At 39.8% G+C, this 11,758-nt stretch overlaps 1 protein-coding gene across 1 annotated transcript; it reads left to right on the top strand.

Moving 5' to 3' along the window:
* Nucleotides 1-7,413: 7,413 nt before the first annotated feature.
* Nucleotides 7,414-10,351, top strand: LOC113150427 (Golgi-associated plant pathogenesis-related protein 1-like; the record flags this gene model as incomplete). The annotated part of the gene is made up of 5 exons (XM_026342951.1): nucleotides 7,414-7,489; nucleotides 7,859-8,065; nucleotides 8,294-8,377; nucleotides 9,331-9,480; nucleotides 10,263-10,351. Coding segments are annotated over 5 exons (522 nt in total), but the record flags the coding sequence as incomplete, so codon positions are not given.
* Between the last annotated feature and the right edge of the window lie 1,407 nt (nucleotides 10,352-11,758).

The following is an 11,758-nucleotide window of genomic DNA, read 5'->3' as shown; positions in this document are numbered from 1 at the left end:
GCGCAGCAGTGACTTTGTGTCACAGGACAAATGAACAAGAGACCGATCCGCAAACGAGTGAACTGCTGCTACAGCCTGAGCTGTGAACGATGAACAAGAATGAGTGAACTAGTGAGTCAGAGGAAGTTAGCTCCATGGTACAATTCACAAATCCGTAGCTTAAAGCAGAAATCACGTAAGTTGGAAAGGAGGTGGCGTTCCACCAATTTAGATGAATATTGCCTAGCCTGGAAAGATAGTTTAATAATATATAAAAAAGCCCTGCGTAAAGCTAGAACTTCATATTACTCCTCATTAATAGAGGCAAATAAGAACAACCCCAGATTTCTTTTCAGCACTGTAGCCAGGCTGACAAAGAGTCATAGCTCAGTTGAGCCTAGTAACTCAACTCTCAGCAGCAATGACTTCATTAATTTCTTTACATATAAAATCATAACTATTAGAGAAAAAAATTGATCAGATCCTCCCTGCATATAGCATGGACTGTACAACAACTCTAGATCCACGCTCGTACTTAGACTGCTTCCTCCCCGTACATCATTCTGAATTAATTTCAGTAATTAATTCCTCTAAACCATCAACATGTCTCTTAGATCCCATCCCGACTAGACTCCTCAAGGATGTCTTACCTTTGATCAGCACGTCCATATTAGATCAGATCAATCTATCTTTACAAATAGGCTACGTACCACAGGCTTTTAAGGTTGCTGTAGTCAAGCCCCTGCTCAAAAAGCCTACTCTGGACTCAGGGGTCTTAGCGAATTATAGACCAATATCCAATCTGCCCTTTATCTCTAAAATCCTTGAAAAGATAGTTTCTAAGCAATTGTCTGACCACCTGCGTAGCAATAACTTGTATGAAGATTTCCAGTCAGGATTTAGAGTACATCATAGTACAGAAACGGCACTGGTAAAGGTTACTAATGATCTTCTATTGGCATCAGACAATGGACTACTCTCTATACTCGTCATGTTAGATCTTAGTGCTGCATTCGACACTAAAGACATAAAGACCTGGATGTCCTCCAATTTCCTTCTCCTAAATCCAGACAAGACACAGGTTATACTGTTTGGGCCTAAAAATCTCAGAGACACTATGTCTAAACACATTCTCACCATTGATGACTTAGTTCTGGCCTCAAGTAATACTGTAAGAAATCTCGGAGTTATCTTTGATCAGGATATCTCCTTCACTTCATACATCAAAGAAATCTCTAGAACTGCCTTTTTTCACCTAAGAAACATTGCTAAAATCCTGTCCCAAAGTGATGCTGAAAAACTAGTCCATGCATTTGTTACTTCCAGACTGAACTATTATAATTCATTATTAATAGGATGTCCCAATAACTCATTAAAGAGCCTCCAGTTAATCCAAAATGCTGCAGCCAGAGTTCTGACTGGAATTAGCAAGAGAGATCACATTTCTCCAACGTTAGCTTCTCTCCATTGGCTCCCTGTTAAATCCAGAATTTAATTTAAAATTCTTCTCCTCACTTATAAATCCCTTAATAATCAGGCTCCATCTTATCTTAAACACCTCATAGTTCCATATCTTCCAAGCAGAACTCTATGTTCTCAGACTGCAGGTTTACTTGTGGTTCCTAGAGTTTCCAAATGTAGAATGGGAGGCAGAGCTTTTAGCTACCAAGCCCCTCTCCTGTGGAACCAGCTCCCAGTTCAGGTTCTGGAGGCAGACACCGTCTCTACATTTAAGACTAGACTTAAAACTTTCCTTTTTTATAAAGCTTATAGTTAGAGATGGATCAGGTGACTCTCTGTCTCCCTCTCTCTGTACTTTTCTGCAGGTATCCTCGGCCTGGAGCTGTTATCTCCAGAATCCAGTTGACCTGTCCAATGTTCTTGATGCTTGTTATTGTCTTTATTGCCTGCTGTTCTTTTCTCTCTTCTCTTTCCACTCAGCCCAACCGGTCGAGGCAGATGGCCGCCCACTATGAGCCTGGTTCTGCTGGAAGTTTCTTCCTCTAAAGGGAGTTTTTCCTGTCCACTGTTGCCTAAAGCTTGCTCAAATGGGATTGTTGGGTTTTCTCTATAATTTTTTGTATAAATATTTCCTGTAAGGTCTTAAACCTTACACTGTAAAGTGCCTTGAGATAACTTCTGTTGTAAATTGGCACTGTACAAATAAAATTGAATTGAATTGAATTGAATTGAACTGCTGCCGCAGCCTTTCCTGTGACGGCTGGTAGAGGACGAATGAAAGTTAAACTTATTTGGATTATTTGGATTTTGAGATAGACTTTTAAAGCAACACGTAACAAGTTCCCAAAAATATTTACATGGTGCATTTATTGTGTCCCAAATGTGACATTATTATTATTATTATTATTATTATTATTATTATTATTATTATTATTATTATTGATGTTATAGTTGTTGTTATTAATAATGTTACATTTTATTATTTTATGGAAGAGAATAACACAATTAACATGTTTATAATTTTCTCACTACACACATCTACAAGAATCAAAGACCACTAATTAATTATGATCTCATGAATAAATAATGTATGTCGGCCGTCAGGTGACAAATAAATGACCGTCAGATATCAGACATAACTCATTTCCTTGTTTCTCAGTCCAAAGCTCCGTAGCCGAGCTACAGCTGTCACGTGACAAATGAACGAAAGAACGAAATGGTCCGTATGAACAACTCGTGAAAGAACTGTAGTGCCTGCTGACACAGAGCCAGAGCGGCCTGGCTATCACATGACAAAAGAACGAAGACCTGAGTACGGACGCACAGTTGAGTGAGTCGTGAATGAATCATTTCTGTTTCCTGTCCTGCTGACTGAGCTTATGCAGCTGCTGCCATGTGCTGAGAGAAGGTACAGCAATGAACGGATCACTCACTGAGAGGACTCATCACTCCCAAGTCATAGAAAATATTAGTTCATATTGAACGAATCGTTCACGACCGAAACATCGCTATTCTGCTGCTTTAGGTTAGTCTTCTGGGGGAACTCTACTGATAAAATGAGCTCCTCTCCTCTCTCCTTTCTCCTATATCAATTCAAATGCCACCATTGTATGTCGTTAACTTTGTGTCTTCTCTCACCTGTAGTTGTGTTTTCTCCTCTCTGTCTCCCTCTCTCTGTACTTTTCTGCAGGTATCCTCGGCCTGGAGCTGTTATCTCCAGAATCCAGTTGACCTGTCCAATGTTCTTGCTGCTTGTTGTTGTCTTTGTTGCCTGCTATTCTTTCCTCTCTTCTCTTTCCACTCACCCCAAACGGTCGAGGCAGATGGCCGTCCACTATATTGCCCATTGCCTGGTTCTGCTGGAGGTTTCTTCCTCTAAAGGGAGTTTTTCCTCTCCACTGTTGCCTAAAGCTTGTTAAAATGGGATTGTTGGGTTTTCTGTTTTTGTATAATTATTCTCTGTAAGGTCTTAAACCCTACATTGTAAAGTGCCTTCAGATAACTTCTGTTGTGAATTGACGCTATACAAATAAAATTGAATTGAATTGAATTGAATTCAGTCTCATCTTTAGCAGGTGAAATGCTCTATAGAGTAAGTCTGGAGACTAATATGGCCAGTCTAAAACCTTCTATTTCTTATCCTTGATGAACTAAAGGTCATTATCCTGCTGAGGAAAGTTTGTGCAATGACTCTAATCGATTTATTTGCTTGTACTTCACCTGTAGAAAGCTCTCTGTTTTTCAAGTTGGTTATACTTCTTATAGTTCTTATACTTCAACTATAAATGCAGTCAAAACAGGCAAAACCCAAATCTGAAAATGAACATGACATGACATTTGGTGTGATTTATTGTTTGAGTAATCAGTGTAATAGGACACACCTGGTCACGTCAGTCACATCAACCTGTAACCTAAACTTCTTCCTGTTAAAAACAGTGAAGAACTGGCAGCACAGTTGCCATTATCTTACTGTAAAATTAACAGTGCTTTAATGTAGCTAAAATTTACAGTTTGGTACAGTTTTTGTAAGGACAGCTAAAAGCTGTATACTGCATTGTGTACTGTAACAGTAAAATACTGGCCAAACATTTGGCAATTAATTACTGTTTATTTGCACTTCTTCTAGAGGAGGTATATTTATACAGTGTTAAATTTATTACAGTTTATACTGTATACACTACATTTTTTTTAGTTAAAAATAAATAAAATGAATGAAAGTCCTTTTGTCTGCATAATTTAGCTATTCTAAATATCTGTACTCATGTACAGGCACTCATGGCACAATATGACTTGCTTGGAAATGTTGTTCACTTTGCTAGAAAATATGTTAAATAATTTGAGCAGGGTCCTCAGGGAATGTGCAGAACAGCTGGTGGATGTCTTCATTGACATCTTCAACATCTTCCTGAGCAGCGCCGTTGTTCCTACCAGCCTCAAGTCAACGGCCATCGTGCCAGGGATGTCTACTGTCTCCTGCCTCAATGGCTACCGCCCTGTTGCACTCACACCCACCATCATGAAGTACTTCGAGAGGCTGGTCATGAGGCACATCAAGTCCCAGCTTCCACCCTCACTGGACCCTCTGCCGTTTGCATATTGTCCAAATCGTTTCACGGATGATGCCAGTACCACCACTCTCCACTTGGCCCTCACCTATCTGGACAACAAGGACACGTGTGTTCGAATGCTGTTCATACAGTAGACTTCAGCTCAGCATTCAACACCATCATTCCCCAGCAGCTGATTGGAAAGCTGAGCCGACTGGGTCTGAACGCCTCCCTCTGCTTCTGGATCCTGGACTTCCTGACTGGAAGACCCAGTGTTACAGTTCCTCCCTCTGGCCCTGTCTTTTGGTTTGGTTTTGTGTTGATCTGTCTCACCCTCCTGCCACACCCATACATGGACTTCCCCTTCCTCCACTCTCCACACACTGGACTAATTACTGACTCATTTCACCTGGTCATCCCTCTGTTTTATAAGCACCCCTCAGTCCGGGGCTGGTTTGTCACTTTTGATGTTCATTCATGCTGCTCACTTCTACTGGATCCACGTCAGTTTGTCTATTTGCCAGTTTGACACTCCGCTGCCATTTTAGATCACCCCGGTCTTCACTTCTGTTTATTGGACTTTGGTTTCGTCTGTGAGGTTTGTTTGTAAATGGTAAATGGTCTGCACTTATATAGCGCTTTTCTACCTAGCAGGCACTCAAAGCGCTTTACACTGCATCTCATTCACCCATTCACACACACATTCACACACCGATGGCAGAGCTGCTATGCAGCTGACCTGACTCACCGGGGGCAACTAGGGGTTCAGTATCTTGCCCAAGGACACTTTGGCATGTGACGTGGCAGCCGGGAATCGAACCACCAATCCTATGATTGGCAGTCAACTGCTCTACCTATTGAGCCACAGCCACCCCCTTTGTAGTTGCCTGCCTTTTGCAGAGTATTTTCGTTGTTACTTTGTCTTGTTTGCTTAGTATGTCTGTTCCTGTTTAGCCTGCGTTCCGCAGTGTTTTTGTTTGCTACTTTGTATTTCTTTTGTGAGTTTTTTTGGGTCATTAGCATTGGTGCCTTGTTCTTGTTTCGGAATAGTTTGTTAGTTTCTAGTTTGTCTTTGCCTGTGTTTCCACAGTGTTTTCGGTTGTCACTTTGCATGTTTGTCTAGGGTTTTGTTTGTACTGAACCACCGTGTTTTTGGGTCTCTTTAAGTTGTTACTTTGTTGGTCTTTGTGTTAGTTCCCCGTATCCCCTGCCCTTTGATAATAAACCCTCTTTTTGTTACCTGCTTGGTCCCCGTCCGTCCGTTTTGTAACACCCAGTCCTGGATTAGATGGTAAAGATTTGTAAAATGCAAATGATCTGAGTTTAAAGCTGTTTTGACAGACATGTAACAACAAAGGAACTTGTACATAGCATAATTACCAATGACACTTAACATAAACACTCTGAGACTTGTCAAGACAGGTTCTTGACACATACATTATCTGGAATACTCGAAAAAACTAGGCTATTGTTGAATTAAAATAACTTATCCAGCTCTGACTGTCATTTGTGCAAGTACACACTTTTGTTATTGAGTAGAAATGACATAGGACTAAATGGCATGAGGAACACTTATAAGTCAACAGTATAGGTAAAAATTAGTGCTGCTGGGCTTGTAACATTTACAGGTTGGATAATTCCTAAGCCTGAGGCAGCTGAGTACAAGTAAAAGTTTTTAGTTTTTTTTTTTTCCCTCAAAGGAAATGGGTATATTTAAAAGCTCACCAAAAAAGCAACCATTCCAAAATCCACTGCTCTCTATGCATTATTTTCCTTTGGCCACAACACAGGCATGTTACAACTGCACAAAAGATTTTTGAACAGAGCCATTGTCGCAAACATGAACTCTTCAGCAGTTATTGGCGAGCACACAACCAAGCGGTACCAATGGCAACTTTGACTTACCACCAACACCTACAGGGACGCCTTCCCGGTGGACTGTGTTCAGTTTGTACTTCCATAACCAAATCCCTAGTAAAGTTATCAACACTCTCCACCTTCATAAGTGTCGTGTGTTATGGTTTGTTTATGGCATTACACTTTGTTTTTTCTTATGCATAGATTTGATGTTTACTTTACTGAAGGATGTAAGGACTACCACCTCAACTAACATTACCAATGAGAGCAGCAGAGCGGACTATACGATACAATATCAGAAATGCAGAAGTTAATTTTACACTTAAGGCTGGATTTTGTATCCAATGGTATGAGGTATAGAGGTACAGAAAAAATTGTTCCATTGCACAGATGTGAAGTCACGTCAGTGACTGCTTGCTGCCTAACACACAACATGTAATCATGCTGCTTTCTCAGGGAATTTTTCCTTGCCACTGTTGTCCTCGGCTTGCTCATCAGGGACAATCTGATTATTGATTCATACACATTCATTGTTTGTGTAAACTTCCATAGTTTCTTTGCTTGTGTAAAGCTGCTTTGTGACAGTGTCAATTGTAAAAAGCACTGCCACTACACTTGCCAAAGTGTCCTTGGGCAAGATACTGAACCCCAAGCTGCCCCCCGGGAGTCAGGTCAGCTGCATAGCAGCTCTGCCATTGGTGTGTGAATGTGTGTGTGCTTGTGTGATTGAATGGGTGAATGAGACGCAGTGTAAAGCGCTTTGAGTACCACCTAGGTAGAAAAAAGCTATATAAGTGCAGACCATTTACCATTTAACTGGTCGCTTTAATGAACTGAGACATGAACTGTAAACAAAAAAAAAACAACACACAATGTACTTCATCTCTATCTCACTGTAAAACTGTTGCAGGCTTATTGTATGTTTACTGCAAATCTTGGAAATGTGCACATGTGCATGTAGAGGCAAATAAGCGGTGCAGTAACATAACCACAGGTGAGGGATGGCTTTCTGTCTCCTCCTACATATAGAGAAGGAGGGAGAGGCCAGGCTCGTGTATAAAAATACTGACTTCAAGACACCAAAGGAAACTGCATCTTTACAGGACATTCCTCCAGACCTCAGGAAAACACTCAGCCTGTCTTGTGTGAGTACTGGCAATTGCAGTTAGATGAAGATATTTTTGTTGTCTGTTGTTACGGAAGAAAAACCTTTGACTGTATGAAACACTTATCAGTGTCACAATCTGGATGAGCACCAGAGTATAGCTTTCCTGTCATCATTTCCTGTATTTTCAGTTTATTTGTCTGTTCTTATTTCATGTCAGCTCCATAACCGTTTTTTTTTTTTTATTTGTTGCACATGAAGGTGTTAAATAATCTTTGTGCAGATTTATATTACTGCAAGGCATGAATCATTTTGTATCTACAGTGTTTGAACATGCCAGCCTTTGTAATTGCACAAGAGATGTTTCTGCTCAGCAGCTCACCATTTGATGTTGTATTTTTATCTATAGATGTAAGATTTCAGCAGGAGTTTTTAAAAGCCCACAATGACTATGGAGCTAAGCACGGCACACCACCGACGCTTAACAGTGAGTTGACTGCTGCAGCTCAGGCATGTGTCAATCACCGTCTGGCAGAAGAAATCCCGAAGCACAGTGACACAGAGGATGGAAAGAATGTCTTTACCAAGTTCAGCTCAGGTTCTCTTAAACTGACAGGTGGGTAATATACTGTAGAGTAACCACCCTCGTTCATTTCCAATATCTTGTCAACTTGTTCTATTTAATTTCTGCTTGCTTTAATTAAAGCAAAATCTTTTGATTATCTGAAGTATCAAACAAAGAAATAACACTAGTCATAAATAACAGTTTGACAAATTAGCAGTTTTTCATTCAATATGTTCTGGGGTTTATTCATATTGTTCATTTCATATATTTTCTTTCTAGAATCAGGAAAAGAAGCTGTAGATTCTTGGTACAAAGAGATCAAGGATTACAACTGGAACTCTGCTGGGTCCGAGGGCAATACTGGTAAAATGCAATCCACCTGATGAGTTCCACAGAGAAATGTTTCATACATGGTTATTTATCTGCATCCCTTAAATTTTTAATGCTTGAAACTCAATTCAGTTTTATTTATATAATGTAAAATCCAAACAAAATAAATTCAAGACATTTTACTGTAAGGTTAATCCCTTATAGAATGACAGAGAAAACCCAACTAATCACACTAATAAACAGCACTAAATTGACAGGAGAGGAAAACCTCCAACAAAACCAGACTCAGGATGGGTGGCCATCTGCCTCAACCATTTTGGGCGAGTGGAATAGGGGTATCCTACATTAGAGAAAAGAAGAGCAAAAATAAGCAGCAGAAAAAAAAGAGGGAGACAGAGAGGAGAAAACAAAACTACAGTAAAAAGAAGACACAAAGGTTATGACATGGAATGGTGGCATGTAAAGGAAGAGGAGAGGAGAGGAGAGGAGTGGAGTTCAGTCACCTGAACCAGCTCTGACTATAGCCTTTATCTAAAAAGAAAGTTTAAAGCCTCGTCTTATGCTAGAAGAGAAGGGTGTCTGCTCTCAGACTGCAGGTTTACTTGTGGTTCCTAAAGTTTCCAAATGTAGAATTGGAGGCAGAGCCTTTAGTTATCAAGCCCCTCTCCTGTGGAACCAGCTCCCAGTCCAATTTCAGGAAGCAAAGTGTTCTGCTGGGAAATACGGTACTATGTGGTCTTTAAGATATGATGGAGCCTAATCATTAAGTGCTTCATATGTGAGAAGAAGGATTTTAAATCATGTTCTAGATTTTAGAGGGAACCAATGGAGAAAAGTCAACTTTATGTTATAGTTTGTATAACTATAGTTTAATTGCATTATAAATGTAGGTGTACAATATTGTGCATTTAACACAACATACTGAAAAATACAGACAAATATAAACAACACATTACCTTACTATACTGCTGTGTTTTCTCCTGCAGGTCATTTTACTCAGGTGGTGTGGAAAGATAGCACAGAACTGGGGGTGGGTTTGGCCACTGATGGCAAAAGGGCCGTTGTGGTTGGCCAGTACCGGCCAGCTGGCAACATGGACCTGCCGGGATACTTTGAGAAAAACGTCCTCCCACTAGGTAAAGTTTTATCACAGTTTTGGATATTTTACCGTCTGACCTGGAAATTAAATGCATTTAGCTCAAAGTGGAGGCTGTGGGTCACTTGGTGGAGTCATCCATGAAGCACAGGGTCAGGGGTCTAGACACATGTTTACGTGATTTGGACAGTGAGCCCAAGTAGGACCACCTATAATGCAGCTGGAGTACACAGCATTGTCCTCATGGGAATCAGTGTCAGGAAATGGTTTTGTCCATTTTAGGTCTATGTCCAACTTATACTCATAATAAGTATTAACATTTATTAAGAGCAACTGATTCCACTGGGAAAATTATTGTAGACAGGCAGCTGCATTTAAGGTGCCAAGCATTTAGGTTTCAGTGTCCAATCCTTTCCAGGTTCATGGACAACTGGCATTCAACTGAGTCACACAGATTGTAAAATATCTGATACTTTTGATACATTGATCTTGTTGGTGATACAGGTTTTTTATTGCACGCACGAACTGTAACTGGGTATATTTCAACTATGTAATGCATATTTTTCTTGTATGACTTAACACAATCAAGCTAACAACACAGATTTTCTGTACAGCTTTCACCTTTTTATTTAACCTGATGCCAATGCTTTTAGATAATGATGATAATGATCTTTTGTTCACTACACAATATAAAGCTCATGCAGATGCAGCCACTTTTCAGTCATGAGAATTTTCAAAGGTTTTCTGTGTCAATGATGTTTCTCATACATTAGCTTTATCGGTTTGACTCTTGCCTGACCAATATTTTCTGTCACTTTCCAGTGTAAGTTGTTTGTGCAACACTCACATGATGGGACTACAGTGAGCCCAACAAAAACTGGCACACTGTTGTAGAAGATCTGGACCATCCCTGAAACCCCCAACAGACCACTGCTCACAAATATTCTCAAATCATGTTGCCAACACTTTTTATTACAGCCTGCAACTTACAGTGTAATTGAACAGATTTTTTGTAATAAAGGTGTGCATCACTACTTAACAAATTGCAACATGCTGGCTGTAAGATAAATAAGTGATTGTAACACTCTTGTTTCTCATTTTCCTTAAATGTAATCCATTGTGTAGGTAGTAAGCCGATATATTCATTTTGAAATAAAAATTTTCCATCCTCCCCAGATCGTTTTTTAGCTTATGTGTCATATTTACCACATGATTGAATCAAATAGATACCATCTAGTTAGATAATGCTTACAGTTTAAATCTTTTTAAGATTTTCCGGTTATTGCCATGTTTAAAAAAGGTATGCTGTGTCTAATACTATAATAATATAATCTTCATTCAGAATCCTGTGGAATGTATTGAGATCAAATATAAAGTCTGTACATCAGGGGGATATTTCATGCGACATGTTATATATGCTGTTATGACTACATTCAGACAACACTATAAAATACAATCAAATGTTTACTTTAGTTTGATTCACACAAGTTCTTCAAGTGTGGTTGTTTTACTAAACATCATTCATTCATGCAGTTCTACTCAGTAGTTACCTCAGAATGAAGCCTTAGTGAAACACAAACGGAGTTCACTAATATTCTGTCTTCAGTTAGACAAAGTATGTCTGAATGCATCACCACCATACAGCCAAGCAACATCTTGCTCAAAATGTAACCCTGTCATAAATTTCCATGAAGGATGGACACATAGAATATACACCCACAGTGTGGGTCATGTAGTCTCCTGAAAGATGATTTAACCTTTACAACTTGTTAATGTATTCATGGTATGCATTAACTTTTTATAGAAACATACAGTGCCCTGGTGAAAATATCCTAACAAAAACTTACTACTACTTATGTATTCATATTCAATTCAATTCAATTAAATTTTATTTGTAGAGCGCTTTTTACAATTGACATTGTCACAAAGCAGCTTTACACAACCAAAGAACAGTACATGAACAGTGAATGTCTATGAATCATAATCATAAGCAAGCCGAGGGCGACGGTGGCAAGGAAAAACTCCCTGAGAAGGCAACAGGAAGAAACCTTGAGAGGAACCAGACTCAACAGGGAACCCATCCTCATATGGGTGATTACATGCTGTGTAGGCAGCAGGCAGTCCAGTATAACAGTTAATGTCTTTAAGTTAATGTGGAGTCCAGTTAGTTAATTGCAGGCAGACTATCGAGCGTTGAGTCGAGACCTCCAAGAAACAGCTTCCGACGTCCGCCAAGGCCAAGACCGACTTCATGGTAGCTTGTGACCAAATCCAGTCTCCAAACGCATCCCATTGGGCAAACGGTGGATCCAGGCGAC

Source organism: Anabas testudineus, chromosome 9 (assembly GCF_900324465.2).
Source record: "Anabas testudineus chromosome 9, fAnaTes1.2, whole genome shotgun sequence".
In the NCBI taxonomy this organism is placed as follows: Eukaryota; Metazoa; Chordata; class Actinopteri; order Anabantiformes; family Anabantidae; genus Anabas; species Anabas testudineus.
The sequence above is the reverse complement of the archived record's forward strand: the minus strand, read 5'-3'. Positions and strand labels throughout refer to the sequence as shown.